This window comes from Cryptomeria japonica, chromosome 3, assembly GCF_030272615.1.
Source record: "Cryptomeria japonica chromosome 3, Sugi_1.0, whole genome shotgun sequence".
Taxonomy (NCBI): domain Eukaryota; kingdom Viridiplantae; phylum Streptophyta; class Pinopsida; order Cupressales; family Cupressaceae; genus Cryptomeria; species Cryptomeria japonica.
Genome location: NC_081407.1, coordinates 421,289,140 through 421,311,162, shown reverse-complemented (window position 1 = coordinate 421,311,162; position 22,023 = coordinate 421,289,140). Strand labels below are relative to the sequence as shown.

At 38.8% G+C, this 22,023-nt stretch overlaps 1 protein-coding gene across 1 annotated transcript in view; it reads left to right on the top strand.

Moving 5' to 3' along the window:
- The first annotated feature begins 434 nt into the window (after positions 1-434).
- Positions 435-22,023, top strand: part of LOC131070449 (protein PIN-LIKES 7) — a 42,468-nt gene continuing 20,879 nt past the window's right edge. Inside the window, exon 1 of the mRNA XM_058006001.2 lies at positions 435-705. Coding sequence (XP_057861984.2) covers positions 571-705 — 135 coding nt within the window. The 5' untranslated portion in view covers positions 435-570. The remainder of the gene's footprint in view (positions 706-22,023) is intronic.

Below are 22,023 nucleotides of genomic sequence, written 5' to 3'. Positions count from 1 at the left end.
AAAGAATAAAAAAGTTGACATAAAAGACACCTGGAGAATTAAAAAATCTAGAAAAATATTACAATCATCATTTACAGAAACACTGTTAAAATTTTCTATTACATATTATTTATATAAATAACTATTATGTGTATTATTGCATTGAATACTATTAATGGTGAACGAGTATTTAAACTCAATAATCATTGTGTTCATAATTACATTTAATGCAAGTAAAAATGAGCCAGTATTTAAAAGAACAAAATACGAATACATCACTATCGAAACATTACCGCATACCCCGATTTTGGCCTCGTTCAGATACAATCTGATTCTATTCAACGACATTGAATTGGAATTAGTGAAAGATGGTGAGCCACGCCATGCCGAGACAATATACGCATGGAACTCGTGGGAGTAGTAAAGAGTATGTAAGGACTATAAATAGGCTCTAGACGTAGCTGCTGAAATCGGGCAATATCAAAGCTGCATTACCTTCACTGGGAATGCAAGGTTTGCTCCAGTTACAGGGCTTCTCTTTGATTTAAGAAAAGCCACTGGTAAAAGATAAGGAGGAGTGAGGGAAGAAAAATGGCGTTCTGGATGCTGTTGCAGGTGGCAGCCATGCCAGTGTTAAGGTTCCTGTTAATCAGTGGTTTGGGAGCTTTTCTCGCAACTTCATACGTTTCTGTGCTCACTGCAGAAGCCCGCCATCATATTAATAAGGTCAGTATCCTTCCTTTAAGGTCTCAAAAAAATGCCATGTAATACATGTATTGAAATATTATTATTACTCTCAAATTTATGATCCGCAATTCATGCTTAACTCGCACTCACAATTCGCGCTTTCTCCTTTGGAATCTAAAAGAAATTAGGGAAGATGATATGATTCTGGAATACATTTATTTATGGCTGTTGCAAATTTATGATTCACAAATCAGGCCTAACTTGCACTCACAATTCGCGCTTTTTTCTTTGGAATCTAAAGGAAATTAGGGAAGACTATATGATTCTTGTATTTCCCCAATGTCGCACAGGGTTTCGATAGATTGTTATGACTTACGATTTCACAATTTCCAGAGTTTAATTGAGAATATTTTGGCAGGAAGATTAAGGACTCATAATTTCTGTCATTTACGATAATCTGGCGCGGGATTATTTAATTGCAATGTGAAAAGCATGGTGTATAGGAATGGTCTAGTTCAAAGTTCCTGTTATTTTATATTTTTTAAGGTAAATAAAGTTAATAGATACAAAAACATCAGAGGCTGGTCATTTGGACCAGACGTGTGGGTGGTATACAGATGTCCAGTCTGAAGAGGAAAATAATAGGAAGCTGTAGGAGAGCGTAGCCACATATTTAGCCATAAATAATCAAAATATAAAAATATTAGCTGGTATCATTAAGATAACCTGTGTAATGCAGCACTGTGCTGCAAATTTTTAGAAGCTGGGATGTCTGATGCTCGTCGCACTTGGTGATATGAGGATCAGCCTTGTTTCTTCCATTAGTGCTCCAAGGCCAACCAGCACGGCCTCCTTTTGCACGGTCCGAAGACAGATGATGCTCAGGCGTGGGAAAATACTTTGCATTGTTTGATCTCTTGGGTTCTGTTTGATTTTGATTCTGTTAAGGAAGTTCTCTTCTCGCCTTTCATTCAAATTAGTAACGCTCAGGTAATATTGCCTCAAGGCATCATGAGATGATCCTCTTGCTTATTTAAACAGTTAATGGTGGTGATTTGGTTGTCTTTGAGTTGTCAATCGGCAGATTAATACACTACTACTGGCTAGCTTGTTCCATGCTTTGGTTTCTGCCACTTTTGTATTGTTATGAAAGGTCATTTGCATTAGCTAAAGCAGTATACGATTTGAGTCGGATTTTGTTCCAGGGTGGCCTGTTGTCTTGAGCTTGATTGCTTGCTCCATGTTAGGGGAGGGATTTCAGAATGGCCCTTGTCACGCAAGTGGAAGGAGCTGGTTTCTTTTGGTCAGTACTTGCTGGCTCAATGCAAAAGATTTCATCCTAGGCATGGAAACGAGTAGGGTTGGATTGCACAGTTTTAGAGATAAAGATTGATTTTCATGGGATGCCCGATGTAGGTGATTAGAATGAAATTAAGGGAAGAGAAATGTGGAAAACAAAAGTGGGCATACCCATTTTTACAGTCCGGCCTTTGCTTATGAATGACCTAGGACACAGATGTCTCTGCTGCTTTGGTGTTAAGCTCTTTTAACACCTTGATTTCATCATCCAGTATTATGTTCATCTGGCTCTTTTTGTGAATAATTTTTGCCTCGGTGGAGTCAGCAGTTATATTCTTCATCTGTTTGCTGTTTAGGGCTTTCCTCTTTAGATTTTGGTGGTATAGTTTCTGAGAGGGACATAATTTGCAATAAAGCATTTTCTTTTATGATATTGAACATTTCCATTTAGAGACTAAGCAATCAGCCTAATGCTCCTCAAGAATTCATGACTACAGAGATTTAAGTACCCCAGTAAGTGGCGTTGATTAAAAACAGAAAAAAGCAGAGTCCTCTTGCAGTGGTAGCAATGGATGCAGAGACGATGACATGGCTAATAACCTATAGATTGTTGAATTATAATGCCTAGATCTGGAACATTCATTGCTTCACTGCACTCTGCCATTGTCATGTAGAGGCCAAATGCAAACAGCTGGATTCCTTGGAACTGAGTCTTTTGGCCACTATGGATAATGTATCCGGCACCTCATTGCTTATGCCCTTAACGGGATCCCATGAGGAATTAATGGAGAGGAGAGATTGGGGTCATTAGAGAATGACACAAATCAAGCAAACTGCTATCAATGGACAAGACTTTGAAAGAATTCCTTGCTGCTGGTGATCTTTGATGACTTGTAGGAATTAGTATCCATGTCAGGATTGTTGTGTTGGGGGGTTACTATGTAAAACATGTTTAACAGTTGTTCAGAATAATACAAAATAAAAGCTAAACAACAACATATAAAAGATGACTGATTTCTATTCAATGAATGTAAAAACTCACCATCAGTTTCAATAGAAAAAATCAATACTTATTCTTAACCGTTTCTCTTATGTCTATTTGTAACTGTTTTTCTGAGTCTTATATATATATATATTTGTAAACATGTTCTCTTACAGCTATAGGTTTGCTGTAACTGTTTTTCATGTCTATTTGTAACTGTTCTTCTCAGTCTTATGTTAGTAAACATGTTTTCTTATAATTATATGTTTCCTGTTATGTTCTATCTTTAGACACAACTGTATTTTATTAATCACTTGCATTCATTCAATAAAAAAAAATATATTATTCTATTACTATAGAGTATCTTTTAATAACCTTCAAAACATAAAAAGCTTTGTATTCTATTCTAACAAATAACCAACGAAGACATGAGAAAATAACAATGAAAAGACTGCCACATTCAAAATGTTTGACCCTTCAAAAATATGCACGCATGAAACAGGTGGACACAAGAAGAAGGTAGACAGACACGTACTGCTACGCAATCTACGTTCGTATTTCAAACCTGTTACAGCAACAGAACAAACCTTTACTTAATGCGTGTGAAATACCTAGCTGGAAATTAATCTGTGGGCTCCGCTTCTACAATAATTTCAGCCGCGTGTAGTACTTTTCGTTCTCTTCTCTAAAGTCATGTCTCCTTCCATTGACTTTTTATTGCACTACCTACCCAGATTCCCTGTAACTTTCACATCATAACTTATTTTTCAGCTTTCAGTAATGTTGATCACTTAACCGAATAGTGTAAGGTGCAGTTTTATTCCCGAAAATAGTGTAAGCTGTCACATTCATTCGCGGGATCGGGATATCGGAGTTCTGTACAAGGCAATTCTTTGTTTTTATCTGTATTTCCGGCCTAGTCTCCTATCAACTACTGACAGCCCGCACCAATCAATCTATTCGCGGGGTATGTACGCCATTAAACAATTTGGAAATTTTTTCCTACCATATGGCAAATCGATTTTGTAGGGTCGCCCAATGCTTCTGATAGATGGCCAACTATGTTCTATTTTTTTTTAATGATCAACGATTTTTAGTAAATAAATGAGTATTGGATGTTATTGATTGGTTTTTAAAGAGGTGCCTACAACCAATGAAGTTTTTTTAAATCATTAGGATAAAATAGAATAGAAGGATGTTGACATTCACATGTTAAAAGATAGTTTATGGAATAGCAACTTTTTGTTATTTTTATTTTATAAAATTTTATAATTGAATTTAATTTGATAAAGTATTTTAAAATAAAATATTTTTTTATTTTGACTGTATTAATTTTACAAAAGATCTACTTTTTTCTTTATTTATTTTTTGGTCTTATTCATCTTCCTGTACCACATGATAGACAATGTAAACTAGTCTTCAATTGAACTATGAGAATCTTTGATCTCTGTTTTACTTATCTAAAATAAATGTATTTATTTATTTATTTTTACTATTATTAAGACAAGCATTCAAATGTGCCACTTGTTTTGCTTCATCCATAACTTCTTTATATTACTTAATTATAAGATCCCCCAACTCTTAAAAAGACAGTTCCAAAAATTGTTGAAAATCCTAATAGATTAAAGATAACAATCAAAATAAGAGGAGGAACCCTCCAAATCCCATAGACAAGATATAAACCCTTATGATCTTGAAGATTGTTCATGTTGTCAATATATAAGTAATTCTCACCTTTATGCCTAAAAAAGAAGTGAGAAAAAAAGAAAACCTTTTTTTTTTTAATATTGAACAAAGTTGTGTACAATGGATTGAAAGAAAAATAACCCAACCAAATCATAAATACAAAGCAACCACTAGAAAACTGAAAGATACATTCATTTCATCAAATGAATTACTCTTTAACTTAGACAAAACATTTTAAAAACTTTTTTGCTATCTTTTGTCATGAGCTGAATTGGAAACAAGTTAAGTTGAGTTTCAATTTGCATAATAATGTGGTTGCTGGTTAGACAAGTTATTTTAAAGTATATTTGAAAAATCAGATGTTCTAGTGTGTTCGCTAACAATTGTTGTTAGACAATTGTAATTCTCAACCTTTCTCTAACATTTCTTCCCTTATAAATATTATTAAAGAAGAATATTAAAGTCATAGATCACCTCCAGTTAATCAATAAACAAAAGAAAAATCAATTAACAAAAAGAATAACAAAGTTGATAAAAAGACATCTAAATAATGGAGAATATAAAAAGACATTATAATCAGCATTCCATCGTTAAAAAAAAACTGTTCAAAATTTCCATTGCGTATAATTTTACTGTTACATTGGATACAATTAATAATGAATTAGTATTTAATCTTCTATTATTAGTGTGTTGATATACAACTGGTACGAGCCAGTATTTAGAAGAATTAAATACCAATATATCACGAGCAAAATTGTACCCTCTACCCTGATTTTGCCCTCGTTCAGATACGATTCGATTCTACATTCAAGGTATTGAATCGAGATTAGTGACAGATGTGAGACATGTCATGCCGTGACAATACACTCATGAAACTCGTGGGAGTAGACAAGAGTAAGTAGAAGTACTCTATATAGGCTCTAGAAGTAGCTGCTGAATTGGGCAATGTGATAGCTGCATTGCCTGCACTGGTAATGCAAGGTCTGCTCCAATTACAGGGCTCGTCTGTAAATTAATAAAAGCCACTGGTAAGAGATAAGGAGTGAGGAAAGAAACATGGCGTTCTAGGTGCTGTTGGAGGTGGCAGCTATGCCAGTGTGAAGGTTCCTGTTAAATCAGTGGTTTAGGAGCTTTTCTCTCAACTTCATACATTTCTGTGCTCACTGCAGAGGCTCCTCATTATATTAAGGTCAGTAGCCTTCCTTAAAGCTTTCAGTTGAATGCCATGGAATACATTTATATATGGCTGTTGCAAATTTATGATGAACAATTCATGCCTAACTTGCACTCACAATTTGCGCTTTATTCTTTGGAATCTAAAAGAAATTAGGGAATATAACATGGTTCTGTATTTCTCCAATGTCTCACGTGTTCTTCATAGATTGCTATGAGCTCCGACTTCATATTTTTTGTACTTTAATTGAGATTTTTTTTGGCAAGAAGAATATCGAATCATGTTTTCTGTCATTTGCGATAATCTGGCGCGGGATTATTTAACTGCAATGTGAAAAGCATGGTGTATGACTGGTCTAGTTCAAAGTTTCTGTTTTTTTAAATATATTTTTAATATAAATAAAGTTAATAGATACAAAAACATCAGAGGCTGGTCATCTAGACCAAACGTGTGGGTGGTATACAGATGTCCAGTCTGGAGGAAAATAATAAGAAGCTATAAGAAAACGTAGCCAACACATTTAGCCATAAACAATCAAAATATAGAAATATTAGCTGGTATTATGAAGATAACCTGTGTAATGCAGCATTATGCTGCATATTTTTAGAAGCTGGGATGTCTGATGCACCATCGCACTTGGTGATATGAGGACCAGCCTTGTGTCTTCCGTTAGTGCTCCAAGGTCAACCATTAACAATGACTCCTTTGGCACGATCCGAAGATACATGATTCTCAGGCGTTGGGAAATTCTTTGCATCATTTGACCTCTCGGGTTCTATTTGATTTTGATTATGTTGGACAACTGTAGGAAGTTATCTTCTCGCCTTTTCATTCAAACTGGGAACGCTCTGGTAACAGTGCCTTGGTATCATGAGATACCCTTCTTGCCTATTTCAACAGTCGATGATGGTAATTTGGTTGTCTTTGAGTCATTGTCAATCAGCAGATTAATACACTTCTGCTAGCTAGCTTGTTCCATGCTTTTGGTTTCCGCCAGTTTTGTATATTCATGAAAAGTCATTTAGATTAGCTAAAGCAGTATGGATTGAAGTACAATTTGAGTGGAAATTTGTTCCAGGGGTGGTTTGTTGTCTTGAGCTTGATTGCTTGCCTCCATGTTAGGGGAGGGATTTCAGAATGGCCCTTGTCACACAAATGGAAGGGGCTGGTTTCTTTTGGTCAGTGCTTATTGGTTCAGTGCAAAAGTTTTTTTTTGAATAAAAGGGGAAAAAACTTTATTGAATCTCAATCACAAGAATTACAAAGAGAGCCAGAGCCCTGGGGCCCCAGAAAAGAACCATCAAACCAGCCCCACTTCATCCAGCTACATAACCATCCATGTCCTCAGTAAAAATCTTCTGCAAGTCCTAAGAGTGATCCTCGGAGAGATGCTCCCAACCTTCAACTTTCCAATCACTACCATGTTCCGAGGCCCACTTTGCCAAACAATCAGCTGCTCTATTCCATTCTCTAGGGATGTGGATGAAAGACACCTGCTCCATTAAAGAATGAATATGGAGAGTCTGCTGAACAATCCCTGCCAACTGCCACTGGATCGCATTCACCTTCTGCTCATTCAACAAATTAACAACAATTTGTGAATCCGATTCACAAATCACCTGCCTTCGTCCCAACTCCCAAGCTCGCTCTAGGGCATAGAGAATTGCAAATCCCTCCATAAATTATTAGACTGCCTCCCTTTATGCACCGAAAAGAGGAAAACTACCTCCCCCCTACTATTCCTGCCAACACCACCAACTCTAGCAGGGCCTGGGTTACCCCTAGATGAGCCATCAATGTTAATCTTGATAATCCCATCCTGAGGGGGTATCCACCTTCCCACCCTTTGCACCTTCTTCATAGCTCGTCTACCTCTCCTGACACAAGCTGAGGCAGGAGACAACTCCTGCAAGCCAAACCTACTCACAATATCTGCCTCTTCTCTACTCAGCGGAAAATTCACTTCACATTTAGCTTCCACTGTTTCTTGGATCATAGCAATGATCCTATTCCAAACTTGTTGAACAAACAATTTGACCTTGCGAAAGATCCTCCTGTTCCTCTCGAGCTAGATCTACCACAGAATGAAGATGGGCCCAATATACTAGACAGTCTGGAGGAAGGAGGACAAGATAGGGGGTTTGCCCAAACTGCTCCAGAACTCAACCAGAGCGTCCGCGTGGACACAAGGATGCTTCCACACCCCCCACCAATAATGCCAAATAAGCATAGAGAAGGGACATCTGAAGAACAGGTGTGAGGAATCTTCCTCCCCATTACCACACAAAATACAAATAGAAGGCCCCAAGAATCCCCGCTTGCGGATATTGTCCCAGGTTAGACATCTATTCAAAGCCAAGGTCCAAGCAAAGCAGTTACACTTCGGTCAAGAAACATTATTCCACACCTGTTTCCACCAGTTCACCTCTCCTTCCTCAAGTCTTCGGTTCAACAATTCTCGATATCCACTAGCCACAGTAAAAAATCCCTTAGGATTTGGAGACCAAGCAAGCCCATCCCTTCCCTTGAGGAAGCTACAGTGTCTACTCGCCAAAATGCCATGCAACTCTGCACACTCTTCCTCCATCCCAGCAACTGGCCACTCATTAGGAGCCTTCCACCGCTCCAAATCCAGCCTACCACACCTATAAACAACCTTGAAGTCACTCACCCTTGACCATCCCATCTCCAAAAACCTTTGGCACAGATTCCCAAGGTGAGGAAACTGATCAAGGATGGGAGGATATCCATCCCAAGAATCGTTCCAGAAAAGGACCTCTTCCCCCTTCTGCAAATCCAAAAAAACCCAACCTTAATGAGAGCATCTCCCCTCTTGAGAGTATACCAGATCGATGAGCCCTTTCCCTCAAGCGGATATCTAGGGATTTCCTCCATCGGGATCCTCTACATATATTTGTTGGCCAAAATCCTAGCCCAGCCTCGATCCTGCTCCACACACCACCTCCAGTGCAATTTAGTAGCCAACGCTTCCCCAAAAAGAATAGACTGCCTTAAACCAACCCCACACTGCTTGAGGCTACACACCAGGTCCCAATTGACCAGACTCCATTTGGAAGAGGAAAGATTGCTTGCCCATAAGAATTGCCTAGCCAGAGAATCCAAACCCTTCAAGAACCACTTAGGGGCCACATGAAGCATACATTGATAGATCGGAAGAGCCTGAATCACCGACTGAATCAGTTGAACCCTCCCAGCAAAGGATAGCCATCTATGAGTCCAGTGTTCAACCTTCGTGCGAAATTTATCCAAAATACCCTGCCAAGACTCCCTAGGAGGGTTGCCAGGAGAAATAGGAATACCCAAATAAATCAAGGGCATGCAGCCAACTTGGAATCTCAATATAAGAGCAATCCTCCTTTGAATAGTTTCAGGAGTATTGAAAAAGATGATAGAAGATTTATCCTCATTGATCAACTGGCCCGAGGCCGCAAGATAAACATCCAAGACCTTACGCAGATTAGTAGCTTCTTTGACTCGAGCCAGCCCCATAAGGGCTGTGTCATCCACAAATTGCAAATGAGACTGCGGCTGCAGGTCATTACCCCATCTCCAACCTTGAATAATACCCAAACCCACATAATGCTTAATTAGCCTCCCCATAACCTCAGCCAGAAGAATGAATAAATAAGGTGAGAGAGGGTCCCCCTGGCGAAGACCCCTGGAAGCACCAAATAGCTCAGTATGGTCTCCATTGATAAGCACTGAGAAAGAAGTAGATGTAACACAACTCATAACCCACTGGACCCACTCGTCAGCAAAACCAAAGGCCCTGAGGATCTTCTGAAGGAAGGACCACCAGAATTTATCGTACGCCTTAGCCATATCCAACTTGATAAACATAGCTTTTTCCTTGGATGAGGCCATAGAATGAATGGTCTCCGTAGCAATGACCACACCATCCAGAATTTGGCGACCTTCCACAAATCCACTTTGCTCCTCAGAGATAACATTCCCCAAGCACTTCTTCAATCTATCCGCTATCAGCTTAGAGATGATCTTGTAAGTCACATTGCAGAGAGAGATAGGGCGGAATTGGCCTAACCGGTTGGCCCCATCACACTTGGGGATTAGAGCAATGAAAGTCGCATTCAACGCTCGAAGCATCTGCTTATTCCTTAGGGACTCCTAGACTACATCCAATAAATCCAGTTTGATAATATCCCAGAACTCTTGAAAGAATTCTACTTGGAACCCATCTAGTCCGAGAGCTTTTCCTTTCCTCATATGAAAGACAATCCTCCTCAAGCTCATCCAACAAAATAGGACACAAAAGCTGCTCATTCATCTCCCCCATGACCAGAGAAGGAATGCAATCAAGAACCTGATTCTCCGCCACCGAATCCCTCGGGGGGTCCTCCCTGAAGAGGGCCTGAAAAAACTGTAACGACTCCCTAGAGATCTCCTGCAAGGATAAGCACTTCTCGCCTCTATCGTTAACCAAAACAGGGATGGAATTTCCATGTCTTCTTGCTTTCATTGAGTTGAAGAAGAAAGCAGTGTTCTTGTCCCCCTCCTTCAGCCAATCAATACGAGCTCTCTGCTTCCAGTATATTTCTTCCCTAAGCTCCCATTCCTCAACCACCTTGACAGCCCTATCCTCCTCCCTAAGCAACTCCTCAGACAGGCCATGCTCTCTGATTTCACTGGTGATCCCATTCAACACAAGTTGAGCAGCTTTCTTAGCATGAAAAATATTCCTAAAACCCTAGCGGTTCCACTGTGTAAGCTGAAACTTAACAAATTGTAATTGCTTGGCAAAAGAGTACATGACAGTGCCAAAGGGTGGCTTCCCCTTCCTCCACCACTCCGCTACAAGAACCTGCAAAGAAGGATCCCGAAGCCACATAAGTTGGAATTTGAAAGGAGGAGAGCGAGCTACCCGAGGCGAAGAAGAAACCAGTTTGACGGGCCAGTGATCTGACCCTCTCCAGTCGAGAATCTCAGTACTTGTGGACCACCCCCCACCAATCCAAAAACTAGAGACCAAGGAACGATCCAACCTCTCTGCAATCCAACACTCTCCCATCCTCCTATTGTTCCAAGTGAACAAACCATTGCCAAGCTTAATGTCAACAAGTTGCAACAAGGATATATTATCCTGAAAAAGGACAGAAGAAGGTTCCAACCGCATGACATCCCCCTCTTTTCACTCAACTCAAGGATGGCATTGAAGTCTCCTGCCATAATCCAAGGATGAAAAGGGGCCTGCCTTCGCATACAAGAAATATGAGACCATAAGTTTTGCTTACCCTGAAAATCTGTAGGGGCATAGATGTTAGAAAACAAGATGAACTCCCCAGTCTCAAGACTAGAAATAACCCCGGATAAAGAAGATCTGGAGGCAACCCACTAGATAGGGCGAAATCTTAAAGGGTTCCAAAGACATGCCACCCCCCCAGAGGAACCAGCTGCCCCAACACACTGAGACTCGCCTCTCCCCCACAACATTTGGCACTAGACCCATCATACTCTCCACTGAAAGTTTAGTTTCTTGCGAGAATAGGACATCAGGTGAATGATTCCTAATCAAATCCCGAACAACTTTTTGTCTAGGGCCACTGTTCAGGCCCCTCACATTCCATGAAAGCACAATCATTTTGGGGGATTGGAAAAGTGAGAATCCAAAGTCTTTACTGACCCTGACTCAACCAAGTTCTCTCCCATCAATTTGATCTTATCCAGATCCTTCTTTCTGCCAACCTTTGAGCTCTTCTTTGAAGCACTTTTCTTAATATCTTTCTGATGCAGACCCAGAAGAGCGGAGGATTATTACTTTTCACCCCAGTCGGATCCAAATTCAAAGCTATCGGAGAACCCTTCCCCTCAACCAAATTCCCGTCCAAACCAGGAGTGAGTCCCAACTGGACCCCTACCGGCTGATCCATCACCATCTGCTGGCTTCCAACCACTAGCAAGGCTTGAGTAGAGTCCTCGATTACACTTTCCGGAGCCCCCCCTGATGCACCTTAATCCAGAGGGGTTAACCTTGGATTTACTTCCTGGTGGTTAAGATCATCCAAGACCTCGAATTTGTTGAAGGAATACTCCCCCTGTCTCTCTTGTAAGGGCCTCTTTTGTCCTCGGTTCTTGTTCTTTGTTTTAACTGAGACAAAACCATTGACACCCTCAACCTCGACCGACATGACAACTTTCCCTTTCTCAACCCTATCTATGCTTGGGTCCGACTGCTGAGATTGACGCACCACCGGTTTATATCTAGGACACTTACGTAGTAAGTGACCATACTCATGACACAGACGACAATGAAATGGTAAAGTCTCATAATCTAACTGCTGAACCCAAGAATAAGAGCTTGCGCACATATCTATAGCATCTGGCAATGGTTTACTAAGATCAATTTCAACACAAATACGCGCAAAGGTCATTACCTTTCTCCCCAGGGTTTGCATTGAAGATCCCACTGGCCTCCCAAGCAGAGCAGCAAGCATCTGTAGCACATCCTCCCGACAACATTCCACAGGAAAACGTGGTAGCCGAACCCACACTGGAACCCTATTTGGGAGCTCCTCAGAAGGATTAAACCTTGCATGCCAAGGTTTGATGAACAAACCCACTTGGTTGTAAAAATATGGGCCGCCTTCAAAGACCCTATTGCGATCCTCCATGCAATTGAAAGTAACCATGAAATAGTTATTTGCCAATAGCATAATCTCCATTTCCCCTTTCGGTGCCCAAGTCCTCTACGTCCAGTTTTCCAAAAACTGCAAGGACACCCTCATTCCCAAAAGCTTGCAATATAGGGAGTGTTTTGAAAAATATTCAATGTCTTCAGCTATCATCTCAGGAGGAATAACCAACTTCGGCCTCTCGCTGCATCTCTCCAAACAACCATTAATCTTCATAATGCGAGAGCTGCCAGCGCTCCCAAGCCCAGAATGAGATGAAAAAAGATTATTGTTAAAAGTCTTCATACTCTGAAGTGAGGGTTTTGAGCCCACCGCAGCATGGAAATCCATGACTGACGCAACCTGCGAGGCCTCGCCACCCAGACTCGACATCGGAGCACCAAAAAAATAAAACACTAGGGCCAAGAACCCACACCCCAAAAGGGCCACACAAGGAGGCTCAACACCCAAGGCACCACCCCCCTCCAACACCACCGAAAGTAAGGGTCTGCCGACACCCCTAGACCCACGGGAAAACTACTGGCCGCAGCTAACCGGAGCCCCACCCCCGTGCAGCCGAAGCCCTACCTCGCGCAGCCAAAGCCCCGCCCCCCAAACCCCCGCAGCTCCCCCCACACCCACAGCCGAGCCTAGCACCACCCCCGCAATTGCTACGCCCCCCCCAACGCCCTGCACAACCCTTCCCCACCACACCTGCAACCAAACCGCTCACGAGCTAGGGCCACAAAACCCTAGCTCGGCCACTCGAGCACCCCCGCACGCACACCATCTCGAGGATCCCTATTCAGTGCAAAAGATTTCATCCTAGGCATGGAAACGAATAAGGTTGGATTACAGAGTTCTAGAGCTAAAGATTGATTTTCATGGGATGCCTGATGTAGGTGATTAGAATGGAATTAAGGGAAGAGAAATGTGGAAACAAAAGAGGGAATACCCTTTTTTACAATCCGGCCTTGCTTATGAATGACCTAGGACAAAGATGTCTCTGCTGCTTTGGTGTTAAGCTGTTTAATTGCTTTGATTTCATCATCCAGTATTATGGTCATCTGACTCTTTTTGTCAATATTTTTTGCCTCGGTGGAGTCAGCTGTTGTATTCTTCATCTGTTTGCTGTTTAGAGCTTTCCTCTTTTAAGATTTGTGTGAGATAGTTTCCCAGAGGGACTTAATTTGCAATAAAGCATTTGCTTTATAATAGTGAACATTTCCATTTATAGACTAAGCAATCAGCCTAATTTTCCTCAAGAATTCACGACTGCAGATATTTAAGTACCCCAGTAAGTAGTGTTGATTAAAAAGGACCTCTTGCAATGCTTAGGCTATCACCTGTTCTACCATTAAGCTAGATAATTCACTGACTTGTTAACTTACTTCCTAACTGCTACAAAGAATGGTAGCATATCCTAATACAAGTGTAGGAGGGTGATGAGCGTTTGGTAGTTAAAGGATTGTTTGCTGCTTTATTGAACTCTAGCTAGATTATTTTATATTGTCGTTACTTGGGAATGGTGTTGGAACTACATGTGCAGAACAGGTATGTTAGAACAACGGCCATCGGATTTGATAGGTAGGTTTGGAGAGGAGTCATGATATCATGTAGTGACAACTAAGCTACTGAAGGAGCCACCCATGTTCTATTCCATTGCATTGTGGGATTCTTTGGGAGCCCGTTCTCTTGCCTCTTAACTCTAGGAAAGCTAAAAGATCTCCACACAATTTGATTTGTGGAGTTTCTAAATCGTTCTGCTCTCATCTGTTATCAATTTGAGAGATGGAGGAGGAAGAAGTGATAGAGATACTTAGACTGGACATTTAAGCTCATTGACTTGTTACTAGTGATCAGACCCTTAAGTCATGTTTTTCAGATAACATATCATGTTTGATATATCGATCAACTTCTTTATTTAAAGTTGCTTGAGTAGCCCCTGAAGTGGTTCCATCACTGTTTTGCCTCGGTGAGTCATCATCCCTTTCTAGAACCAAGTTGTTTTGTCTTTGATTCTCGTGTTTTTGGAAAGGATCATTATCCTTCTCTTTGAACACTTCTGTTTAATTCTTTGTTTGGGATTTGTTTTGGTATTCTATGTTCGAACGGTGTAAGAGGTAAGCCTTTTCACAGTTTCAAACTCTATTATGTTTAAGAGCGAGTAGTGGAAGGAACTAATTGCCAAGGAGTCCAAGCCTAACTATAGACCAATCAGCTATAGAGGCCTTTGTTGTGGTTCATGCTAAAGTCAACTGGAAGTTAGGTGCCACCAAAGGAAGGAGCTTCTGCCAAAGGTGAAACAAGAACCGTCAACAAGAGATCGCAAGTCATGGCACACCAACATGATGAGAGCAATTTCTACAATTATTATTGAAAAGCTACCGTCACCCTTCACATTCTTTCCTTCTGTTGGCTCTTGAATCATGGTAGGTTCCAAAGAATTCTCTGCCCTTTATTTTGATTGCTATCAACCCTTTTACTCACTATTTTGTTTTTCTAGTTTAGTTTATCCTCAACCATTAAGGCATATTCATATGCCTCATCTACGATAGGAATTTCCACCAATGCAAGCTCATCTTGATGTTAAAAGGTGAGTCCATTCACATATCGGGCTGCCACTTGTTCTTCACTCTCTTGTATATCCATCCGAAGTTGAAGCCTCATAAACTATTCATTATAAGTTTGCATTGGTTGGTTCATTTGTTTTAAATTTTGAAATTTTATAAATAATTTTTGTTGGTGATTTGAGGTCAAGAATCGAGCTCTTAGATGTTTCAACATATGATATTAGGCAAAAGTTCAATTTTTTCTTTTCCTTGTCTTCTTTTCGAACTTTGCATGTTTTCCCACCATAGGGCTTTATGTGACTTCAACTTTGATGTAGTATTTTTTACTCTTTCTGGATCATCTTCATCTATGTCTTCCATCTCAAATTATTTCTCCAACTCTTGGATCCAATCTAGGAATACACAGGATTGAGTTCAACTTTAAAATTTGAAACATCTACCTTTACTTTGGGATTTTGTTTCAGTCAATTATGCTTCAATAAGTCTCTCTAGAGGGTTTAAAGCCCTAGTTGCATCTACTAAGTTCTTTGGTTTGTCTTCAAACTCATCCAATTTTAATTTGGCCTCAAGGGCCTCTACCCTTCTAAACACTTACCTTGTGTTTCTTCGAGGGCGTACATTCCTCCTACCCCTTCTTCCCTAGTTCACATAGACTCCCCTCAAGCCATCACGAATTGCTTTGATAAAAACAAACTAATGAAGCTCATGCAAGCCTCAGTAATGATGTTTTGTCCATCTCTTTAATCTCCATATATCCACCAAAAAAAACCCAAAATCATAGAATCCAAATACGTACGAACATCAAGGAGGACAATCAACAATATTGATTGACTTTTTCATTAAGTGAAAATCAAAATATTTTATTGCACAAGAACTTTAATGGAGAGTAACAAACTACAACAACAAAACCCTTTTCTTTGTCTTCCCTAAAACAACACCCAAAAAAAACTTTCTAAGTAGCTACTAAAGACCAAAAAATGGAATTGCCATCTTTGACAGTTACAACCCAATAACTACAAATTTCTACAAAATAGAAAATCTGATGGGTAGTGGGAAACTGGGTCACCATCAATTAATCAATAGTCACATTGGCTAGGTTGCAAGGGAAAATGCACCTTTTGAACATTTAGAAGGTATACTTCTACAAGAAGAGGAAAGGAGGAAACATGGGGACAATAGACTTCGGTTTGCACATTCAGCAGTGATGGCCAAGGATAAGAAGCCATCCAAGGGAAAGCAATGGGCAAAAAACAAAGGAGATAAATTTGACAACAAAAGTATAGAGATGACAAAAATAACAAGATGGGGCATCATCTAAGTCAAATTCCAATACGAAGAAAATATTGTGATAAATGTGGACACTTTGCATATGAATGTTGGTTAAGGAAGTTTGATGAGTCCAAAATAATAAATTTGTAGGTAACTTTATGAATGGCGAAGATGAGATAAATGACGATCTTCATAATCTAAGATTCTAAAGTTGTGTAACATCTCACTCTACTTAACATAGAAAGGTAATTGAATATCAAGGTATGAGAGTAAAACTATGATTGAAATTACCCATATGAAAAATTTCTAACTTTCAATATATCCTTTTGAAACATTCAATATGATTCATTGTATTGCATAAGAAACACTAAAATGAATTTCTTATCAAGAATTAAACATATTCTTTTCCTTTCAATTAATATCATACTTTCAATTTAAGCAAAAGAAATAACATAGCAAGTGAAAGACTTTAGAGTCTACTGGTATTTGGAAAAATTGATCTATATCTCAAGCCTTGGCGTGTATTTGCAAGAGGGAGAGCGTCACTTGAGTTCTTTTCCTCAAACCATAGACCGATGGTCCCTCGCACACCTTCCAACTAGAAGTGACCCTACCCTTCACAAGAATATAGACAAGGGAATTGGTCAAGGTATGCCATTTGAGTCTAGTGTGGTGTCCTACACATTTCCAATCGACCATACAACTATAGACATCCTTCTAACTATGTATGTCCAACTCAATTGACTATTCAACTAGAACACAATGAATTGACTAGGCACAAGAAGACATTTGCGACACTTTGGCCATGAAAGTGTAGTCAAATGTTCACACACCCCTACTCGACTTAGAGTGCTACAATCATCCTATAGTTCAAATTCATGACTTAGAAACAATCAAGAGTTGACATGGAACTTCTAGTCATACATACTCTTATTCACTCACTCTGGCAATTGCCACTAGTTCTCATGACATAAAAATAACAATTACTTTAAAAGAGAGAGAGAGAGTCTCAACTCAATTCAACTTAACTTGCAAACTGGTTAAGAACTTGTAAGAACAATCACCCTTCACATACTTGTGACTTGGTGAGCTATAGTGCACTCAATGAGGATAGAAGGCTTATTGTTTATACCAAACAACTTCTCCTATGTTCTTGTTGACTGATATCCAACTAGTCCATGGCTTAATTTCAGCTAAATGACCCGTATGATTCATACAAAGTTCATAGTCATTTAGAAACCAAGGGTTTACTATGTATATTGTTCTTTGTTAAGAAAGTCTTGAATAAGGTACAACTTGCTGTCCTAATGGTTCTTAATTCAACTTTCATTGATTCTCCATTCATAATACACTAGTAAGAAATCATAGAATTCCATATACTCGAATGTGTACATGAAGTACATCCCTGACACTTATTAGTATACATACGGGGTTATGAGAAAACTATGTGTTTTCTATTCTCATAGCATGGTAGGATATATTCATTTCTCATCTTCAAAAGATTGAGTGATAAAACAATAAAGACTATACTGTTGTTCTTAATAGAACTTACAAATAAGACATGTCTCTCACAAATAAAACTACATATATAGAAGAATTCATATACTCATGCATGCATGTACATTACTTTTATATCATATACTCATGCATGCATGTACATTACTTGTATATACAAGCATGAGTATATACTCTTAGTATTATCTTCTAAGAATAATTAAAACTATATTCTTATATCAAATAAAGATAATGCTTATATACACAAGAATTGACAAACCTTGCTTAACTCAGTATGTATGCATAAGCAATTCAAACTATGTTCCATAAATTGGAATTTAATAATAATAGTGCAGCTCATTTCACGTGTCTATTCATACTACTGAGTGCAGTAAGAGTCTTGAACTTTACAATTTGCTTAGAGAAATGCCTAACAATAAGAGAGAACACATGTCTGGAGATTAGGATGTGGAGTTGATAAGAGATTTGAAGCTACAAGTTCCTTTTAGATGGGAATTTCCCTTCCTTGAATAGTACTCTCTTCTTTTGTTGGATATTGGCTGATACGTTGTCATTGATGTCAACATATGTGGAGATTGTTGATGAGGAGATTGTTGGAAAGTTTTCTTCTGAGTATTCCAGTGTTGTAGTTTGATTGGATGAGTTGGTTTAGCTTGTGTATTGCAGATGAGCTGACGTGGTTTAAAGGGTTTCTTGTATGTTTTCTGTAGATGGTTCATTCCCATTTGCAAAGGTCTGCATGATGATTTGATCGAGTTATGAGATCCGGTATTGGGATGTTATGTAGTCGTTCATGTTATTCGGTATTCTGGTTTGTGCTTCGTATTGCTCCGAAATTGCTATATCTTTGGTTGCGGATGAGTGGAATGTGTTCTGGATGTTGATGCGTGTCCTCTGTTAGCTTGGTTCATGATTTGAATATCCACAAGCGAATCTTTCAGGTTGACAGATAGTTATGTTGATGTTTTTGAGCTCCAGTAGAGAGATGATAATGATTTTGGTGATCCGAGTTGTTGCGGTTGTTGTGATGCAATTCATGTTGCTTGTGAATGTCTTTAGATTGTGTTCTATGCATATTGGTGGTCCACATTGATTATTGTGGACGGTATTGAAGATTTTCCTTGTCCGGTGATGTTCGTCATGTTATGCGATGTTCTTGGTGGTTGTAGTGTGTTGCGGATGATCGAGGCATAATTGTTGGAGGTGTTTCGTATTTGCGGTATTGATTTGGGTCCAGACTATGTCTTAGCCGACATTGTTTTGTTCTGCATGTATTGTTGTAGCGTGTGAGGACATTATTTTGTAAATTGTATTGAGGGTTTAGTTGACCTTGAAATACAGGTTGAAGGGTTTGTATAAATATATGTAATAATCATTGTAAGTGATCATGCTATGTGCGAATATTGTATCAATCATTTAGTAGTAGGGAAGTTGTGCGAAGAAGTGTGTTGCTGATGCAAGAGGGAGGATTCACATCAACACAATAGATTGATTTTTGTAACCCTTTAACCATATCAACATATTAGGACAAAATCTGCCACTTGAGAACAGTCCTTAATAACTTTCACTAGAGACATAATTAAGTCAATCGCTCTGGTGAGATTTTAGAAATCCTAAATACAAACATTTCCTCCAAGTTATAGCCAAATCCAACGGTTAAAACAAAAGTTATGATACTTTTCCCAAAACTATTAACCCTAGGTAGGGTTCCAAGCAACCTGCACCAAATTGCTTATAACTTTGGAAAGACAATGAAATTGAACCAAAACACCTTTAGATTAAACTAGAATCATTTTTTAAACTTTTCCAATTGGTTTGAGGGATTTTATTGTACCAACAATTTTCATAACACAAATTGTAGACTGTTATCTTCACCAAAAACTGTCAAATTGGATAGCCTTCACCAAAATCGCCATATCCTACACAAAACTCAATAAAAGTTAATGAGACAAAAAGATTTGGAAACTAGAAACAAATATCTTTCCATCAATATATTATATTCCTCAATATGAGACCATTAAAGGGCTATAAAATAGCATGTTTCAGACTGCAAATTCTGAAAACTTAAAAAAAAACAATGTAAGGATGCTACAAAACTAAATTCCTTCTTCATTCCATCCTTCTCCAACTTTCAAAACTCTTCAACAACTCATGGAATTTGTGTTGGAGGCCATATTTATTCCTTTTCCAACCAACAATGATCAATTACAACTAACTTTTAAATAACTTGACCCTTCACCTTCCACATACAACCAAAATTGCAAAATTGCAAGACAACATTTGACAACATGACAATTTTTTACAATATTTTCCATATAACCCACAAATGACCTCCTAAGACTCAAACTCAATACAAATAAGTCCAAAATGGTCTAAAATACCTTATTACATTTCAAAACACAATGCTAAAGAAAAATTTATAAAATTTCCTCATGGAGGCATAAAGTCCATCAAGTGCTCCTGCACCATACTCCCAACCAAATGAAATCTCCAAGTCCTCTTGGAGTAAATAAAGTAACATGTCTCCATCTTCAAAATCTTCTCCTTGATGCCTTCTATGGTTTGCCCTTTTACCTTGGATTTCATCTTGAACTTTGGTTTGCCCTTGTTTACAATCTCAACAAGAATTGTGTACTCCTTCCTTACTCTTTCTCCTTTTTGGTGTAGATATGATCTCTTCACCTTTGGTCCTCACTTTTCCCATCTGTTTCTCTTCCTTCAACCTTGCCTCCTTGTTAGGATCACAAACCTCTAAAGTGCAAAAAACTGAAAATCCATTATCCTCCTTGAAAAGTAGTGAAGAAAACATCATACCATCATACCTTTGAAACCAACTTTGATCCTCCAAAATTAAGTCATCCTTGACCTTAACCAAATCATCTTGTCACCAATTCAATATCATCTTCCATTGAAATCAGATCAAGCTTGATACCTGCTATTTCAACATCTTCATGGTTTGTCATGGCTGCTTCCTTCATGGGTTTCTCTTCCTCTACCATCATCTTAGTTTGCTTGGTTTGTCCAACTCTATCCTTGCTATTCCATTCTTTCTCAATGGCTGCATATAAATCTTCTTCTTCATCATTGATTGTTGTCCTTGCTTGTTTTCTTCTTTAAACAATCTTCTTAATGGGCCATAATACCCTCTTATTTATGGCCAAGTGCCAACTTTGTTGCTGCATCTCAATTCTTTTGTCCAATTCTTCTATGTCTTTTTCTCATTTGCTCCATAGCTTGCCTTATTTCTCTTATCTCTTCCTCAAACTCTATTTTCCTCATCTTTTCCTCTTTCCTCTTCCTCTCTTTTTCTTCTTGTCTCTTCTTTTTTTTATCCTCTTGTGAACCCTCACCTTGCAAGAAGTTCCTCAAAAATTCCATTTCTTCAATCAAGTCCCTTTAACCTTGCTTCCACTTTGTCTTTTGCCTCACCTAGGTCTTTCTCTTCTCTACCTAGTCATTTGGCAACCAGGTTCTCTTCTCAACCTGCACGAACACAACAAAAAAATACCAAACTCTCTTGCCCAAACCTTCTGAGCTTTGATACCAATTGATGCAAGAGGGAGGATTCACATCAACACAATATATTGATTTTTGTAACCCTTTAACCATATCAATGCACTAGGACATAATCTGCCACTTGAGAACAACTCTTAATAACTTTTCACTAGAGACATAATTAAGCCAATCGCTTCAGTGATATTTAAGAAAGCCTAAATACAAACATTTCCTCCAAGTTATAGCCTAATCCAACGGTTAAAACAAAAGTTATGATACTTTTACCAAAACTGCTAACCATAGGTAGGGTTCCAAGCAACCTGCACCAAATTTCTTATAACTTGTGAAAAACTTAATGAGATTGAACCAAAACACCTTTAGATTAAACTAGAATCATTTTTTAAACTTTTCCAATTCGTTTGAGGGATTTTATTGTACCGACAATTTCCATACCATAGATTTTGTAGATTGTTATCTTCACCAAAAACTATCAAACTGGAGAGCCTTCACCAAAATCGCCATATCTTACACAAAACTCAATAAAATTTTATGAGACAAAAATATTTGGAAACTAGAAACAAATAGCTTTCCATCCATATATTATAGTCCACAATATGAGATCATTAGAGGGCCATAAAATAGCATGTTTTAGACTGCAAATTCTAAAAACTTAAAAAAAACAATGTAAGGATGCTACAAAAATAAATTCCTTTTTTA